This window comes from Excalfactoria chinensis, chromosome Z, assembly GCF_039878825.1.
Source record: "Excalfactoria chinensis isolate bCotChi1 chromosome Z, bCotChi1.hap2, whole genome shotgun sequence".
Classification (NCBI taxonomy): Eukaryota; Metazoa; Chordata; class Aves; order Galliformes; family Phasianidae; genus Excalfactoria; species Excalfactoria chinensis.
The window spans coordinates 45456956-45477189 of NC_092857.1; the positions used below are offsets into that span (position 1 = coordinate 45456956).

The following is a 20234-nucleotide window of genomic DNA, read 5'->3' on the forward strand; positions in this document are numbered from 1 at the left end:
CAGCAAATCTGTTTAAGAAGGGAAAAACAGAAACATCTGCATGAAAAAGGAATATCTGCAACTAACACCCTTCATCTTTCCCCATGGATTCATCTTTCCTGATGGCCCAAAATAAGAGCTGTCCAACAGAAAAGGAAAGCATGCAATGAACTTATCTGGACACAGGTGTGACTTTTACCTCACAGTAAAAAGATCTGCTGTAGGAATACAAGAAAAGCACAACTTATCTGCACAAAGGTATGTATTACATCAAATCATTCTAAATTAAAAAATTCATGTCTTCAGACCTCAGAATTTTTTAGACTACACAGCCAACGAATAGGGAATGGATGCAGACTGTATCAGAGAAACATGCAGACAAGGCAGGCACATGATGACAGGACAAAGGCATCCCTCCAGATTCCTACCACACTGCAATTACAAACCACTTCACAACACAATAGGAAGGCAACTACCAAGAACATCAGTTAAAGGTTCTCAAGCATCCTAAAGTGTCTCATTCCATGCATGGTCACAGAAATTTATTAGAGAAGGAAGAAACATAAAGATGTAGCTTTGCAGCAATCCTGCAACACAGTGAAAGCTGAAAAGAATGATTGTGAAGGAGGAAAAAAAGGACCATAAGTAAATTGATTAATTGCTGCATTAATTTATCTTACAACATTATGCTTTGGCCACTCTTGCTATGTACACAGATTATAACCTTGTCATCACCAAGCAGGGCAATGCAGACTCCAGCCCCCATGCTCACTTTTTCATTTCACTACATGACAGTACAAACCATTTATATTTGACAGCCAGCTCCAGAGAAGTATTTTTAGATATCAAGGCAGGTATACATACATGAAAAGCCTTCACAGCAGTTACTGTTACTATCTGACATTTTGAGAAAAAACAAAACACAGTTTTGCATTTTAAAAGACATTTTGGTTTCACAGCAGTTGTAATATCCAAGTGAACTGCCATGCAGTTAAATCTCACACGTGCAATTTTCTTTTCTTACCTGTCATTATTCTCTGAGCTTCATATGGCTCCATATAGCCAGTGTTCTCCCCTTTTACCATTTTGTTCAACTCACTTTTGGCATCATATGGATCTGAGTAGTCATCAGCTATCAAGACCTGAAAGACAGGAAAGTAACTGTTACTAGATCTCTAGTCAGACATGCAAACCAGAATGCAGTAACACCCTAACAGCAAAAAAATCTGAAGTTTAATTCAGTTGCATCATATGCCATCTTCAGAGTACAACCTTAGCTCAGAGGACAGATACAGCTGCTGTGGATCATTAACTAAATGATGCTGAAATATGCTTGCTTCTTTTCATCCCAGAGACTGTGCAAAAAACAGGCTGTTTGTCAAAAGTTTTCCAATTAGCAGAAGATACAGAATAATTGGGAAGGGCAAACTAGAAGGATCTAACCACTCAGCATACCCAATCCAGTGTAATTCTTAACAGAGATTTTTGCTAACATCTGGTTTAAAAAGTCACAATTCACAATACTGCTAAACAATTTATCAGCTGATAGGAATCATTCCCCCCTATTATGGAAGAGGCTGAGAAGCTGACAAGGGAGCCAGAGCTATGAGAGAAACCCTCATGTGAGAGTTACTGCAGAGCATGCAGGTGTAAAGCAGAACAGGAAAAGGAGTCTGCAGCTGAGAGAGAAGCAGCAGGTTTCTGTCTTTCTCTGCCAGAAACCAAAGAACTGTGCAACGGTTCTGATGGGATCAAATCCAACCTGCCTGGTCTCCTTTTCAGGGCATGGAAAGCCTGAAGGATTCTGCCCTGAAGGTTGCTCTCCTTCAGAGGGATTTTTTAACCATGAGTCTACCCGTCCCACCAGTTTTACATCTTTAAGACCAGTAACAGTGGAACAGAAAGCAGACTGCTACACCAACAGCTCCAATTTTTTAAACAAAGAACTAGAGGTTCAGTGCCAGCTCTAAGACTGAAGCTGCATCTGCTCCTATTCCTCCTGCCAGAATATCCCAATAGATTGAGGAAAAACACCACTCTCAAGCACATCCCAACGAGAGATTTTTGAACATGCATTTATTACCACTGACCACAAAGGCGTAAGCATCAGAGCAAGGCTTAGCTGTCCTCCAGTTGCAGGTTAACAGCTGGGTTACCAAACAGTCTTAGATTGACATTTTAATTAGAAATCAAGCATGTTTTCCATCACTCAAAGCTGAAAGTGCTTGGAAATCTGTTTGATGAAAGCACCAGGCTGACAAGGTAATAGAGGGAGGAAAACATAGTTATCTCTCTGGTAGGAACCAAAATGATGGTCTCATTGTTGTGAAACCACAAGGAAAAACGCCCCCCTCCCCCCATCACAGGCAACATATGCCCAAGCTGCAAATCAGCTGCAAATCAGAGACGTGTCAGCTGCTGCACAGATTTAAGACAAAGGCAACGTGCATCACGCAGCACTAATTTCTGCTCCTCAAAATGCTAGGTTTATCTCTAAAAGCCCTGCAGCTGAAATGTCCATCCATTTATGCTTCTGATGCAATCCTGTCAAGAGCTGATTGTAGTATAGAATTCCTGCTGCTCTCCTATTACAAATGCCAACCTTTAATATCTGCCTATCCTTAGCATAACTATACCAAAACATGAAGCAGAAAACAGTCTTACAGACAGTTAATTGATATTTTCTGGCAAATTAGGAAGAAAGAAAATTATACAGACAAAATGCTGTGAAATGGGACAAAAATCAAGACTGATGTTAACAGCCAAGAGCTCCTGATACCTAACGTATACACAAAAATTTCAGCAACTAACTTGATATCCAAAAGAGATCAAATAGAACAAAATCTGCTAACAATTAGAAGATTTGTTAAAAAAAAAAGTCCAAATCGACATTATTTCATTATTATATTTTTTTATAATTTACATAGTATCCATGAGTATGTCTCAGTTCAGACTTTGGCTGGAAATACACCAGCTAACATATTCCCCAGTGTGAAAATCTTCCCTAGCTTGAATAGCGGTGCAACTCCTCCCATCCTGAGGAATAACAGTGTCAAAGCACTGAGCAATTGTGCAGAGCAAATTATAACCATGTTTTCAATCAGATCACCTATAAGAGTTATCAGACTGAGCAATCTCCAAAAGGCCCCTGAAAAAAAAACACAAATAAATCTTCAACCCACCCTACAGCACAAAAATAGCAGTCTGCTTCCCCCTCCTCAAGCTGTGCATCTGTACTTCTCTATTAAAAGTAGCTCTACAGATAGGAGCTGTAAGAAAGCTTCCCAACTGACTGCTATGATTTCTGTTTATATTCAAATGTATAAATTCTCAGCCTAGATATGGCAGCTGGCCAATAATAACATCTGATTTCTTCTGTACTTGCTAACAGCTACCGATTTTACACTTAGTTTTTTTAAAAAAAATAAAAAAAAAATAATTCAAAAATGCCATCAAGACCTCAAATTAATATATTTGTCAGTCCCATTACAATACCAGTTCTTGGTAAGACTATCTTGCCAGTCAACTGTGCATGTTTTGTTTACCAGCTAACATTCACCACTATACACCTTCCTGTGCAGTAAGGCTCTGCAGATTGAGATCTGAATAATCTCTATGCCACATGGAAAAGATGCTGCCATCCTTCCTACCACAGGCATGTGTTAACAGGCCTTTTCATACGATAATGAAGCGCCTCCATATTCTCTAAAGCTCATCAGTGTTTCAGATGGAGATAATGGTGTAATGGTTTCTCTCTCAACAACCTTTCATCTGCTGCCTAGAAAAGTGGTCTCAGTCAATTATTTGTTTTCTGTGGTTCAGGGGCCAAGCTCAGCAGAGGTGATCCCCACCTGTGGCATACACACACATTCACATCTTGGGGTAAGCGCACTTCCAAGGCAAATGGCTAATCTTGTATCACTGGCTTCCAGATTGACCCTTCATGTTAGCGATGGACAAACAGTGACAGGAGAGAAAAGGGAATGGATGTCAGCTGTCATCTACCAAGACACTTCTCCCAGAACTGATCAGAATACTCACAAGCTGATGTTGCACCTGTTCTATCTGCCACAGACACGGAGTAACAACATACTGAGGTTCTGTTAGCAAAAGGCTAGACATGGCATTCACACACAGGGTCTGACCTCAGTGGGACAGATAACTTGCCTCTTTCCTTTGCCAAATCCAGCCACATTTCATGCAGGTCTCAGCTGCCAAAATGAATCATAGATACCCGGAAATCCCAAGATGGCCACAGGTAGCCATGAGGATTCCAAATGTCTCAATTTGCTGCATTTATCAAGAATTGACCTACACTGCATACTGTTCAATGGTGAAACCATGAACTACAGAAAAATATTGATGATTCCACTTTAGATACACAATCCATGATCGAGAAAAACAGGGAGAAGACCTCTCCCTATTACAACCAACAGACTAGTGAACTTTGATACACAGCTTACCTATCACCAAGCAGCAAAGTTAGGCATTCCACTTCCCCAGTGCAAATGTGCTGTGATGGTAAACAAAAATATAAATAACAAACCATGAGAGCTGCAATTTTCTATTCGACTCTTTTTGCCAGACACACAACTGATACAAGTTTTAAGTCAACCTTATTGTCAACAGACAGTTAGTTATGTCACTGTCAAATTTCCAGCTCTTCTCAAATACAGCAAGTCTTAATTCCCATGCGGCTTGCAAAATGTGGTTAAGTACTATTTGCATGTAACCAACCAACCAACAGAAAAACACAAAAGAAACAAACAAAACAAAAAAAAAAAAAAACAAAAAAAAAACCAACAACAAAAAAAACACCAAAAGCACACAACTCACCAAGCCAAAAGCCCACCTTAAACACAGATCTAAATGGTTTACAAAAATGTATCTGTGCTGCCTGATGTCAACCAATGAGAATTCTACTTGCTTTGTTATTTTTTATTTTTTAAATATACTATGATTACTTACCTGTATTTGGAAACAGGATTTGTAATTGGATTCTTTAGCACTACTACTCATATTCAGGTCAGACCAGCATTAAAATTCCCCGAAGTATGCTTTCCATACTTCACTTGAGAGATCTGCAAGTACAAAATTGACATATAGCCTATGACAGGGCCTAGCTCAGAGCTGCTATTCTGAACAGAAGTTAGAATAACCTAAATCTGTGCTTTCCCATACTGTAAGGTCCGTTGTGGAAATCAAAGCACACCTGTTCTAGCATGTGACACAATGATGCTGTTGACATACATTACATTTTGCCTTAAGTGCCCAGGCTATTCTGACAATTGTCACTACTTCCATCTATGAAGATATGACATCATAAGCCAAAGTTGTAAAAGCTTATTTGTGTCACAGAAACTACAAGACTTCTGAACAGCATCTGTCCTGCTACCCCATCACATTCTGCCTTGCAACACATCCACACTGACACTACTCCATCATAAGGATGGGCACCACTTCTCCCCAGGGTTTCAACTGTTATATTTATATATATATATATAGATATCTATGTAATATAGATCTAGTAATACTCAAGGTATGAATAAATACAAGAGAAACCCTGAAATAAAAATAGAAATCCAATTTTCAAATTAAGTTAATCTTACATTTGACCTTACTGGATCACAGACATCAACCAGAAATAGTGAACACTCCCAGGAGTTCTCCCAAGCAGGTAGTCTTTTAAAAGGCAAAAGAAAACGAGCAATGGCTTAATTACTAGGTAAGCAAATTCCAAGAAACAGCACCAATTAAGAAGCCAATTAGAAAATACAAGATGTTTCCAAAAACAAAACTCAGAAAATTAAATACAAGATGAAATTCAGTTTTAATCCTACATTAACTAATCTGCAAGCATCACTGTCTTTCTCACCCACAGTCTTACAACACTGTACAAGTCCCACGTATGTTATTATGTTACATCCAAGTTTAATTGTGCTTTTGTATATGGAAAAGGCATGACTTGCATACGAAATCAGTGGAAGAAAACAAAGAACAAGCCTAATGCATGATTTTGCAGATATCCTTATCTCATTAAAAACACTAAAAACCTCTCCTGGTAACCAAACCTTTGAGAGACTTACTATTAAAGATTTTTTCGGGGGGAGATTCACCATTAGTTTGTAATTAAATCCCCCACTGCACAGTCCGCGTTTTCCAGCTTTTGTGACCAGTGATTAAGTCTACTAATATCACAGACAAGAACAAGTAGCTGGCAGCAGATACAGGAGGAGCTCTCATTTAAAATGAGCCCTCTCACACTGCATCAGAAAACACCACAGTTAACACTCTTAACAGAATGCTATGAAAATTCCCCATCTACTCTGAGATTTACAGTCAGAAAAGACCAGTTATTAGGTACAGTAGAAATCACCCCACATTACATGCTGCTTTACTTTTTGTTTGCTTCTTTTAACTACCATGTGATATTTTTAACATAACCAGATTTCTCTTTGTCCCAAAGGGATTTCCAGGTCTCACATCCCAAACATGCCCTCAACAGATGTTTCCTTAAAAATAATACTTTCATGTAATGCCCAGGCAGCTATACATCAGAAAGTCCTCTGAAGAGCTCTCAAAGGACTTCAGAAATTTAGGCCATGATACTAGGGGACTGCCCCACAGACGGTTCTGTGATTGTGCAGGCTGATTTCTTCTTCTCCTTATCTTGCATGCTGGAAAGACCTTTATCAGCTTTGCCCCGGAAGAAGTTAGAGGCCTTATTCATAGCTATGATCTCTAAAGGGAAATGCATTTCTTGTATAAAATGTAACCAGTGCATAAATTCAGGAAGGTAGTTAAATTATTGAGACAGTAATTCAGACAGAAAGTAATTTAGACAGATACCCTTAGAGAGAAGGTGGATGGATGGTAAGGCACTGAAAAAATTGTTTAGTAACACGCACCCATCCACAAGGCTCCATTCTCACAGGAGACTGCTGTTTGCAGTTTCCAGATCTCAAGCAAATGCATTAGCCTCCACCTCACACTAAGAGAACCCAACTACTAACGATCTGAGATGTTAACAACAGCTCTTGTCTTCTTGTCTGCTCATATCCCTTGCCCTAGTCCCTCTGTAGCCTGCAGTTCCTTGATACAGGATAACAGAATGGCTTGGGTTGAAAGGGACCCTTAAGATCACCTGCTTCCAACCCTATGCCATGGGCAGGGACGCCTCCCACTTCATCAGATTGTTCATACTCCAGATGTCTCTACTTCATATAGGGCAACACAGGCCCAAAAACTGCTGCTAAAAGCTTAGAAAGACTTCTGTTTTCCTTTCAGTAGGGAAAGGGTACAACCTTGAGCTATTCTCTATTTTAAATTTGAAAATACACCTTCCAGTATCTGCCAATAGATACAAAAGTTACAGAAGGGCAGACAGATGCAGCTGAATGTGTCTTGTTTCCTTTGGAATACTAGGTTAAAAAACAATCCTAAAAAACAACCAACCAAACAAAAAAACTAAAAATCTTATATCTTATGCACCAGTGTTATGAGAATTTTTATAGAAGAATTTTCCACATTTCACAAACAATGCACAACTGTTCCAGATTCATGGCTTATGTCCATTTCCATGTTAATGGACTGTTCTGTTGTAACACCTATAGAGTGACATATCCAGGGAGATGTGGATTGCAGTCCCTTTCCTGTCTGTCACCAGAATCCACCGTACACCTTTTCAGCTGTCAGGTCTGGTACTTCTACCACTGTGACGCCAGTGCCTCACACTCAGCCACAGGATACAATGACATTGACACAATGTAGCAGAGTGAAGAAGTCAAACCCTACTTTTTGTCACTGGCAATGCTGACCACAGCTTTGAGGACCAGGCACCAAACGCCCTACTACTGGTCAAGAATTGTACTAAGATGTTTAAAGGCACAAGTCTCCCTGAACAGTCCCAGTGAACTTGGGGAGCAAAGGAGCTTGCAAAGATACAGAACAGGCATTCTGTCAAGGATAAAAGCAAACACAACTGCAAGCTGGCCATCACCACAACGTCAGACTGCAAACCAGAAGTTTACTAGATAACATGATGATTAAAAAGAAACAGATTTACCTCTTTCTGTTCTAGACCTTCCTTCTCATTAATCAGGTTAAAAGCCACTTAGCTAAGTTTCCATGCATGCTCTTACTGTGCTGCCTTCTCATTTACAGGCCCTTTAAACTGCAAGCAATGGCCTAACTTTATTCTGTCTGCAGAAAGCTTCCTTGCCCATATCCACATTACAGTAGAAAAGTCCTAACCCTGTGCAAGTCTCGCTAAAGATGCATGTGTAAATAACTGTACTACAGACCTTTTTCCTTACCTGAGCAGCTTAAGACTGAAGATGGTATCTGTGCTCCCAGATGATGATATTGATGCTGTATTTATGCTGGCCTAACTGTAGAAATAGAGTTGTGTAACGCTGTTGCTTCAGTGGATGTTGAGTGTCCCAGTATTTCAGCATTAACATATACTTAACTCCAGCACATACCCACCTGGAAGTTCAGAGGACAATCTACAGAACCAATCACAATGCTTTCCTTCTTGCTGATCAGTATTCAGCCCTGCTTTGGTGTCCTCACAATACCACTCTTCCCCAGTGACTCACCCAGCCATGCCCAACTGTACACACTTGATCTGAACAAAGCCCTATTCATTCCTTTATGTGCTGCAGAAGAAAGTAAGCTTGAACCAGAGAGACCAAAGCTGGTGTAAGTCCACATTCACCTGCTGCAAAGATTCAGCTGCAGAATAGTGAAAACATTCCAGCTTGACAGAGCTCTATCATATATCCTACACTAGTCTTCTTCCTACAGGAATACACTGCATCAATATGTTAGCATCACTCAGACTGATGGGCAGGTTTTGAGCATCTGACTTAGACACAAAAACAAAGAAACCTCATAGAAGGTCTTCGAAAACAATTAAATCAATCTCCTGCTCAAAGCAGGGGCTCATTGTTCGGAAGATGGAAGTTCCATAACCACTTTTTAAGCAGAAAGTACATTTATGCACTATTTTATATGCATAATGATTACAGCTATATAATACATATGCCATGTTTAGGTATATGTATCTATGACAGAATCATAATGGTTGATGAAGTTCTCAAAGATCACCAGGCCCAACTGTCAGTCCAACCTCATCAGGCCCACTGACCACATCCCTCGGTGCCACATTCTCATGGGTCTTCAACACCTCCAGGTGTGGTGACTCCACCACCTCACTGTGCAGCCTCTGCCAATACCTCATCACTCTTTCAGAGAAGTTCTTTCCTATTATCCAACCTGAACCTCCACTGATGCAGCTTAAGGACACTCCCTGTCACTGTTACCTGTGAGAAGAGGCCAATCCCCTTTTGGCTACAATCTCCCTTCACTGAGTTGTACAGACAGCAAGGTCTCCCCTGAGTCTCCTTTTAAATATGAACACATTACACACTATTTTAATATATGTAACAGGGAAACCTACATTTGAGACAAAACAAACAAAGAATACAAGTGTAACTGACAGACTGCAGGAACAGTTTTAGATATATGCACCGGACGATGTTACTAAGTGTGTATTTAGATTCCATCCAGTTTCCTTGAAGATGGAAGGCATTCAAGCACTACCCCGATAGACTGCTGGACATTTGTCCCAATTCCCGCTCTGCTCACATTCAGTTTAGAGAAATATTTTCACAAGCAATGCATAGCATCCATCACTTATTTTTCATTTGTATTTGAAGTTGGAACTTGCAGGACAATAAATCTCCTTTCATCTGCCTTCTTTCTTTTGCTCTCCATGCAAACTCCAAGTACTGCATTATCCTTCAGGAAAATTTATCTACCAGACATGTTTAGCTTTATGCAAACTTACTAACTGTTACTAACGTTTGAGGTCAAACAGCATGCCTTCTCCACATAGCCTTGTCTGCTACATTTATTAGTTTGATCAGCTTCAATTAGAGTTGCTATTTCAACATGCAAGTGCAGTGACAGAAGCATAACCACAGGGACAAGTCTCACTGCTGCTATTAACATTACTTGTTCCTCTAAAACTTTTGGTAAACTAAGGCTTGTAGCAGAAGCAAGGTGAACTTCAAGGGAATGCTTCAAGGTCACCTGTCTGACACGAACGATCTACAGAGACTGGGAGAGCAAGAACTGCATTTGCAGCACACAGCTTTCTCTTGTATCCCCATGCATTTTGTCAGCTGCTAGAATGAGGTCAGAGTCATCACTATTGAATCAGCAAAGGCATCCAGCAGCAAAAAGATTCTTCTCTCTCCCCCAGCTGGCTTTTTCAGCATACAGCATCATGGCAATCACAGATAGAAAGATTAAGTGATGGCTTTATGCAGCAGAAGTAAGATGCAAACCAACCATGAAACTCATAAGGCAAGCTTGTAAGGGGCATGCCAGTGCTAGGGCCTGGAAGGTTCTTGGCGCAGTGATCTCCCTGCAAGAACTCCTCTGCATCCTGCTGATTCCTCAGCTATATGACAGCAACCTGCTGAGCCACGGAGGTGCTGCTGGGCTCCTCCTTCTGCAGCAGAGAGGCAGCTGGGCCTCAACAGTTCACAGAAGCCCAAGTATACCTCCAGTCTAACACACTGCCAAGGAAACACAGCCAGCATCCTGCCATGACATTCTGCCCTGAATGCAGATAGCCACTTCCCAGAAAGGGTATCTTACCTCATAGCCATCTGCCATCACAACAGCTTGTGGCCCTCTATACCGTCCCTCCAGAATGAGAAGCAAGCAGGCTCTTGCAGCACTCTAGATCACAGAACAACCCGAATACATCAAGACAGCAACAACTGCCCACTGCTATAAAGTTTTCTAAACTTTGTGCCAAATAATAGACAATAAAGCTCCAAGTGCTGCTGCCCTCTCCTCCAGTTTTCTTGTAACACAATGACGACAGCAAACTCCAGTGCCAGGTGTGCCCACTTACACCGTAACACATGCCATCTTGTTCTTTTTTATGGTTCACACTGTTCCACTCAAATTTGGTGCAGCAACCTGAAACAAGGCAGACTCCCAAAGCAGCATGTCCATTCTCTTGTTAAAAACAGATTACAGAACTAACCAGTGAGCAAAAAGGTCTCCCAGCCTGAACACACAAAGAATTTTTTTGAGAGACCACTTGTTTTGGGGGTTGGACTGGAGGAGCTACCCAGCAAAGGACATGTCCTGATGGAGGTGTGTGATGCAGGATGGATTTGGCTGTTAGTCTCCCTAGGTAAGAGATCTCATCAACCTGAGCTTTAGCAATTGCTTAATGTTTTACTTTTCCAATTTGTTATCTGATTGTGCTCTTAGCTTATTGCAGGCAAAACTACAATAAATCACTGTAAATTTGGTTTCACCTCATGTATCATTTCACTGCTCAGTTTCCAAAGAACCCTTTTAGAACAGAATAAGTGACAGAAAGTCTAAGTTAATAGCACCAGTGCTCTCCATCACCCTTTGAAAGCCAGCTGGAAACTTTTCAACAACGCCTGTGCACTTGCACTTTAGCCAACCTAGACTATGAGATCCATCAATTTACCTTTCCATACGCTTAGCACCACAATGATGAGCAGGCCAAATCAGCCACCCATTCATTTTCAGTGCTGTATTATGCAGGAGTTGCAGCCTCCAGCCTGAGACCTCTAGAAGTCACCCACTAGAACTTTTGATTGGAGCTTCATGACAATAGAATGGGTGGGAAAAATTAAAAATGTTTATCTAATGCCTTGGGGACAATACTGTCTTCTCAAGAGAGAATGCAATAAATACTTTGGGTAGCTCTCAACTATTTAACCATGATCTTGGAGCATGTGGCAGCTCATAGCTTTTGATCCTTATCCACCTTTGAGATATCTGTCTAATCCTCCCAATACACAATTTTTTTCCCCACAATCTGGTGAATCACTCAGCTTGCCTTTTTCACTGATGCTGCAGTCTCAGTAATTCTGCATTGCTTTTGCTTGTCTGTTAGGCACAGCAAAGCTTCTCAAATGAATTTCAAGTTTAACACTGACTGCTGGACAATTGTGGCAAGCATTGTGGCTAACCACGTTATTTATTTAACGCAAACATGTCAGAGGATGAGAGACAAGAGCAAGCTGGACCAACACTTCTAATTGACTTAAAGAAAGAGACACTTGAGGAGGATCCACTGCAATGCAGCACTTACCAGTCTCTACAGTATCAGTTCATAGGAACTACTCACAGAGTAGGTAACACAGCTCTAGGCCCTTCATATCTCATTCAGACAGTGCATGTTGGATCTTTAAAACTATGACACACCGTTCTGACTTTTCTTCCAAGAGTATCTCTATTTAAAAACAAAACAAAACAAAAATAACCTCAGAAAAAAAACATAAGCCACTGAAGATTGAAAAATGTCCTGAAACATCTCAGAAGCTCAGAGATCATCATAATCTTTTGAAGATGCTCTCCTGTAGTACCTCATCAGCATTCACTACACCGTCCTTATAATAACCATCATATAATAAATTGTAAGTGGCTGAAGTCCCTCAGTGGTCGCCACCACTCCACTCTCATACACAAAGTCTATGAAATGTTTTAACACTTTCAAGATTACTGTAGTCACTGGTAATTCAACATCAGGTATTTCTGCACAGAGAAAATGCAAGCATTACTGTTTGACTTCAAAGTCTGGAATTCAGCTACAAAAAAAAATAAAGCAGTTCAGCAGGTATTCTTCACTCATGCCAAACAGACCACAGCTACTTTTAAAGAGTTAAAGATTAACTCATTCATATTATACTGGCTTCCATACCTCCAGAGAAAGCATCCGAAGTACTTGCAGGCCACAGCAGCCATGAGCGATTCTGCTGTTTTTTCAGTTAGAAATAAAATGCTACAGCCAAGAAGTCAAGACAGCTGGCCTAGTAAATGAGAACAGTGAATATTATCTGCCTAGACTTCAGTAACACCACTGACACTGCCTTCAGAAAGATTCTCATGAAGAAGCTGATGATGAAATGGATGAAATGGATGAGCCAACAGTGAAGTAAATGGTCAAGCCCAGAAATTAGTAGGACTACGCCTAGCTATAGGTCACTAAGTATGGTTATTGGCTGAGGTTAATGCTGGGTCCAGTTCTGTATAACATCTCCATTAATGGTCTGGATGATGGGACAGTATAACTTCAGCAAGTCTGCAGATTCAACTGGGAGGAGTGGCTGGTACAATAGAGAACTGTGCTGCCATCCAGAGGGACCTCAACAGGTTGAGGAAATGGGCTGACAGGAACAGCGTGAAGTTTAACAAGGAGATGCTCCAAGCTCTGCACCTAGGAAGGAACAGCCCCAGGTGCCAAGACCTGCCTGGCGGCCCCCAGATGAAAAAAGGCATGGTAGAGAGGAATCTGGGGATCTTGGTAGACGTGAAGTTGAACACCAACCACAAAGTGCCCTTGCCACGAAGAAGGCTAATATCAACCTGGGCTGCATGAGGCAAAGTATTACCAACAGGACAAGGGAGATGGGCCCTCCATTCCACTCAGCCCTGGTGAGGCCCCTCCTGGAGCACTGCATCCAGTTCCAAGCTCCCCAGTAGAGAATAGTTATAGAAATACTGGAGAGAGTCTAACAAAGGGTCACCAAGAAGACTAAGGATCTGTTCAGCCTTGAAGAGAGAAGGCTCAGGGAAGATCTCATCAATGTATACAAATACCTGAAGGGAAGGTGCAAAGAGGACAGAGCCACAGCAGTAATACTGTTTGACTGGATGTCCTTGAGATATTCCTTCCAACCTGATCCATGCTATAATTCCACCTCCTGCAGTAAAGGATGAGGTCCTGGTGCCAACTTCATGTATTTTGGTAACCACTTGAAAATCTGACCATGAATACAGATGAAGAGACAAAAATTAAAACACCAAACACAGACTAACTGCTCCAGCACACAAACTGGCCAGCTCTCAGTTCACAGGATGCTCAGAGTACAGCCTGGAGAAACAGAAAAGTGCACATCCTGTTATTTGGCAAGAGCACAGGCACGTAACATCAAGACTGAACTCTCTGTGATTAAAGATGCAATCAAAAAGCATACACTGGATAGTTCTAGGAAAGACAGACACAAGCAGTTTTAGCAAACAATTCTGTCTGAGTTTTTGCCTAGAACTTGCAGCCTTAACTTCCCAATTAAAGCTCTGTTTCATCCTCACAGTCCAAAAGGAATAAACAGTTCACCTCATCTGCTTAATTTCTATGCTCATGAAAACTCAGAGCTACTATTTCCAGGAGCAGAGTGGACATACTGGACTTGGGATAACATCCCAGCATATACAAGAATCTTGCTTACTTCCTTCTGGAAAAACAGAAGGAACACACAAAAAGCACTGCAGGCGTGTGTTTCTGCTTTTTGAGCACCAGGTGAACATGGTTCATACAAGTTAGATAATAAAGTTGCACAGTAGGGGGTAAAAACTGGACAAAGGTCCACTGCTGTAACATTAGACTTTTTCAGAATGAGGTCACGTGGAACATGTACAGTCTTCCAACTCAACTAAGCTCATTTTTCTGCTGCAGGAAAACAGCATTAAAATTCTCCCAGGCCTGCACTGCAGACAGAAGCCAGTCATTTCTCATCACCCATACTGGAGGAACTGACATGAATCTGCCACAAATTATAACCTTGCCTGATCTCCTTTGCTTTCAGATGCACATTACTGCTAAAGCCCCCAAATCTGCCTGACTGTATTACCTAGGTAAAAAAGTCCACAAACCTTTCTGAATTCAAAGACAATCTGGCAGTGATGATACCCTCCCTGGTCTAACTCTCATGAAGGTTGCTCACCTCACTATTATATGTGCATGGCCTGCTACCAGTCTGGTTTTGGTCAGCATTCTTAACTCCGTGGTTACTTTTACAACCTATGTCTGCAGTCTTGCCAGATGCATCCAGGTATGCCACTACTTTTAGTGTGTTTCTTCTCTACTACTCAGATCATCTGGTTTATCATTTTACCAGGAGTTTATACTATCTAACTGCTGTTATTTATACTTTACCATTTGTCCTTTACATGTTACCACAATGAATAGGTATCTTTCTGGATCTACTACACATTCCAGAATCTCTTGTGAGTTTAACCCACAACAGTTCTACCCAGACATCAGAAACAAAGCTTGAAAAACCACTCGTGAAATTTGTGGGAAACCATAGTTCTCCGTAAAAGAAAGCAGAGCAATATCCTTGTATATTCAAAAAGAAGAAAAACACAGATTAGAGGTGCCAGAACAGACCACAAGACTTTAATGAACACTCCTGGATTACTAAACACTAATATTTTTCTGTGAGAAAAGACTTATACAGCAATTTTATTTTCTTTCATTCATAATATAAATAGTTAAGTTATGCTTGGTCAAGGAGGATCTGGTCAGAGGTCAACTAGGCAAACTCAACACATTCAAATCCATGAACTCTCACAGGATGCACTCACAAGCACTGCAGGAGTTGGTTGAAGTGACTTAAGTCACTTACTATAATCTTTGGAAGGCCATGGAGAACAGCAGATTTGCCCAAGTACTGGAACATCACCAGTGTCACTCCAGTCTTCAGAAAGGGCAAGAAGGAAGACCAGGAAAACTACAGGCCAGTCAGCCTCACCTGTTCCTGGAAATGTGATGGAACAGCTCCAAGCAAGAGGGAGAAAGGAAGGTTGTCAGGAGTAGTCAGCATGGATTCACCAGGGGAAAATCACACCTGACCAAACTGGTACCCGTCTAGGAAGTCATGACTATCTAGGTAGATAAGGGAAGAGCAGCAGATGTTGCGTATCTTAACTTCAGCAAGGCTTTCAACAATGTCTCACATAACACTCTTGTCAGGTAAGCTTAGGAAGTGTGAGATAGATGAGTGGACAGTGGGGTAAACAGAGAAACTGGCTGATTGGTAACTCAGAAGGCTGTCATCAGTAGCACAGAGTCTCACTGAAGGCCTATAACTAGTGGTGCTCCCCAGTGGTCAGTGCTGTGTCCTGTCTTGTTCAATATCTTCACCAGTGACCAGAATAAAGGGAAAGAATGCACACTCAGCAAGTCTGCTGATGATACAAAGCTGGGAGGAGTGACTGACACTCAGCACAACTGTGCTGCTATTCAACAAGTCCTGGACAGGCTGGTGCGTTGGGTGGAGAGGAATCTTATACAGTTAAGCAAGGGCAAATACAGAGTCCCACAGCCAGGAAAAAAATGACTCCATGCACCAGCACAGGTTAGAAACTCTGCAAAGAAAGGCCTGGGCTTCCTTGTGGACAACAGAATGGCCATGAGCCAGCAGTGTGCCTCTGTGACCAAGAAAGCCAATGGTGTCCTGAGGCGCATTACAAAATGTGTGGCCAGTAGGCCAAGGGAGGTGATTCTCCTACTCTCCTCTGACCTGGTGAGGTCTCTTCTGGAGTACTGTGTCCAGCGCTGAGATCCCACGTTCAAGACAGGGAACTTATAGAGAGTCCAGTGGAAGGCTACAAAAATGATTAAGGGCCTGGAGCACCTCCCTTCTGAAGAAAGGTAAAGAGACCCAGAACAGTTTAGTCTGGAGAAGACTGAGAGGGGATCTTATCAATGTTTTTCAATATCTAATAGGCAGGAGGTGGGCAGGCTCCTTCAGCCTAGTGATGGGACAACAGGTTATGACCACAAACAGGAACACAGGAAGTTCCATCCGAACAGGGAAAAAAAATCTTGGGACAAGGTGAGGATGAGCACACCTGCCTCTTCAGAAGGCTAAGGCTTCCTGTTTGTCATGTATACTTTCTCTCAAAATCAGAAAGAATGTTGTTGTAGAATGAGTATTCTGTTTTTCTGGGGAATCATCCTATCTTACAAAAGCGCAGGCTGCCTATTCAAAGCAAATTTTAGAACCAGCAGCACACACTTATAACCACAGAAGTTAGCAAGGAGCGTTACTTGAAACAGATGTCATTTCCATTTTGCAAATTGCGTCTGCGGGCCTAAAATATAAAGATAATAGTAGTAAATCCTGTCCTACGTAAGAAGAACAGCAGTTGCACTTGGAATCATTTTGCCCCAAGCAGTAATTTTCCCTACAGCATGAGGCTGTTGAAAGTATTTCAAGAGCACTTGGTCTGAACACAGGTAATTGACAGAAGAGTGAATATACTGAGACTGTAACTTTAATGATGATTCACTTCTGAGAAAGATGTTGCTCCCAGTCAGGAGCTACGTTTAAAGTGACAGACTACATAATAAATGCTAGTGTTTTAATCTCTTGTCATCATCATGACAAGCTGGTATACTGGGAATTCCACCTGGACAGGACACAATTTATCAAGTTGTCACAGAAATGTGTTACCACTCCATTCAATCCTGTTACATACTTAAATGTGCACCCACAGTTAGTTTAAATTGGTAAGTTCAGCACATACTTCGAATTCCTGCAATGAGACTACAACTTTGAAGTTTCACAAGCCAATTAACAAACGGCAGAAAAACTGATTTTCAACACACACACACACACAAAAAAAAAAAAAAACAACAAAACAAAACACCAAAAAGAAAAAACACCACAAAAAAGCACCAAAAAAAAAAAAACCCACCAAAAAAAAAAAAAAACACCAAAAACCTGTACTTACAAGAAGAGCAGAGGTGCTGTGCTTACAACATCAGTGCTGCACCAGTCTCTGCTAAGCCTCTCCCTGTAACCTGAGTTCCTAAGCTTGGAACATTCCCAGCACTGTTTCTACAGTGTTTTTGTAAATATTTGTAAAGAACCACCGCTGAAAGACAAGAGAGCATTTGCAGCCATGCTAGTGGCTGCAGAGGTTGCTTAAGCTGTCAGCTGAAGACATAGATGTGCAGGGAAGTGTTGTGCTGTTGTAACACAGGACTTTGATCAACCTCACCTTCAGCAGTGAACAAGGAGGTGAAGAAGTTAGAACATGACAATTTTTTTCCAGAAAAAGCAAGGAGAATGCTCTTGTTTGGATAGAAATTCTTCCTGTAAATGTATGTTAGATACAGATGTAAGAGGCCTGGCTGATAAGCAGACATTGCCCTGCAGAGTGGAACATGCTTCCTCCAGCAGTTACAGCCAAAGTCTGTAGCAAGCACTAAAGTACACAGATTTGCAGAGGATTAGTAATACACAGAGAAAACCCCTTCCAATGTTGTACACAGTTGCTTCTCACGCAGACTGTAGAACAGTCTCTACTCTGCTCTTGAGATCTGACCAACCAATTAGTCCTAATGTGCCAAAACAAGCACAGTGCTGATACACAGCCTGGCCTGTGCAAAACCATCAAGAGGCAGAGATGAAGAAAAAGCACCACCACCACCACACTGGGTGCGCTCCCTGCCACTCACACTGTAGCACCTGAAGGTCAAGCAGACCTTAGGCACCCTTGGCCCAGGCCTGCTGTCACCCCAGGAGCTGAGCTGATAGATAGTGTGATTGTAATCACAGTACTTCGGGAACAGGCAACGCACACCATGTTCCTCCACAGCACATCTACTGTGAGACATACCAGAGTACCAAAAGACAGGTTTCAGGTTGGATATTAGAAATAATAGCTTCTCAGAGCGGTGAGGTGGTGGCACGGGCTGCCCAGGGAGGTAGCGGAGCCACCACCCCCGGAGGTATTCAAGAACCACACTGATGTGGCCCTGAGGGATATGGTCAGTGGGCATGGGGAGGAGGGTGGACTGATGCCTGGACTCACTTATCTTAGAGGTCCTTCCCAACCGTTACGATTCTATGACTCTACAACATGCCCCAGCTCTTTTCGCCGGGGTAGGCATCCAGGGCACCTAAACCGATCTGCACCACGCACAAAGGCCTCCTCCATCCCAGCAGCTCACCGAGACGAAAGCCTCCCCGGCCCCTTTCCCACAGCCGGCCCCGGAGGGAAGGGCCGGGCTTGGCGCTCACCTTCTCTTTGGCGGACGCGGAGGCCGCCAGCTGCTCACCGCCACGGCCGAACCTGCCGCCGTCGCCGATCTCCACGCGGATCAAGCGGTGCCGGGGGGAGATGTACCGCACCTCGGGCGGCGTGCCGGGCCGCCGTTCGCTCTGGCTGCGGGCGAGCAGCGGGGAGCCGGCGGGCGCGGAAGCGGCGGCACCGCACGAGGCGGAGGAAAAGGCGCGGGGGGCGGCCGGGCCCGGCTCGTCGGGCGTGCAGGGCTCGGGCCGGCACAGGGCGCGCAGCTTGCGCAAGGAGGAGCCGGGCCCGCTGTAGGGGTCCTCGAAGTCGCGGTCCTTCTGCGCGCGGTAGGCGCGGAGCAGCTCGCTGGTGTCGTCGCGCAGGTGGCGGTGCGGAAAGCCGGGCGAAGTGTGGTGCTGGTGGCGGTGGAGGTGCGGCGGCCCGTCGGGGCGGGGCGCGCCGCCGGCACCGTTGCGCTTCTCCCGATAGTCGGGCCGCGGAGGCTGCGGGGGGCTCTTGGTCCTGTTGTTGCCCAGGCTGAAGTACTTATTCAGCCATTTAGCCATCGTCCCCGCCGGCAGCGGCCCCTCAGCGACTAGCGCTGCCCCCGCCGCCCTGCGCGCCGGCCCCGCTCGCCGCCGCCCGCATGGAGCAGCTGGGCGGCGGGGCGGGCGGGCCGGTCGCCCCGCTCCGCTCCGCGCACAGGCGGCTTCCCCGCAACCGAGACGCCCCGGTTTCCCGAGGGACGCAGTCGCTCCCGGCCGTGCCGCAGCTCCGCTCTCGCGAGCGCCACCGCCGTGCCTGCACCGCGGCCCGGCCTGACCTCAGCACGCAGCGGGGCGGGGGACGCGGCTGCGCGGGGCGGGGCAGCAGGGGACGGGTGGGGCGGGGCGGGACTGCCTGAGCCCTTGGGTGGAGCGCGGCCGCGGGATGGGACTGAGCGTGAGTGGGCTCGGACGAGTGTCGGTTCCAGCGTGGAAGTGGACCATCACCATTTGGATGTGACCATCACCGGAGAATCGCACAATATTCCCATTTGGAAGGGACTCATATGAGCCATGGAATCATAGAAATACTAAGGAAAAGACCTGTAAATCACCAAGTCCAAATGTCAGCCCGTCCTCACCGTGCCCACTAACCACATCCCACAGTACCACATCCACACGGTTCTTGGACACCTCCAGGGACGGTGACTCCACCATCCCCCTGGGCAGCCTGTGCCATTGCGTCACCACTCCTGAGAAGAAATGTTTCCTAATACCTAACCTGAACTTCCCCTGGTGCAGCTTGAGGCCATTCCCTGTTGTCCTATTGCTCGGGGCCGTGCCCACAGCCCTGTGCAGCCTGTTCCATGCCCACCTCCCTCTGGTGCAGCCCTT

At 43.8% G+C, this 20234-nt stretch overlaps 1 protein-coding gene across 1 annotated transcript in view; it reads right to left on the bottom strand.

The window, feature by feature from the left end:
- SHB (SH2 domain containing adaptor protein B) overlaps positions 1-19665 on the bottom strand; it is a 63295-nt gene extending 43630 nt beyond the window's left edge. The window contains exons 1-2 of the mRNA XM_072359014.1: positions 18864-19665; positions 1004-1121 (exon numbers count right to left, since the gene is read on the bottom strand). Coding sequence (XP_072215115.1) covers positions 1004-1121; positions 18864-19421 — 676 coding nt within the window. The 5' untranslated portion in view covers positions 19422-19665. The remainder of the gene's footprint in view (positions 1-1003; positions 1122-18863) is intronic.
- Between the last annotated feature and the right edge of the window lie 569 nt (positions 19666-20234).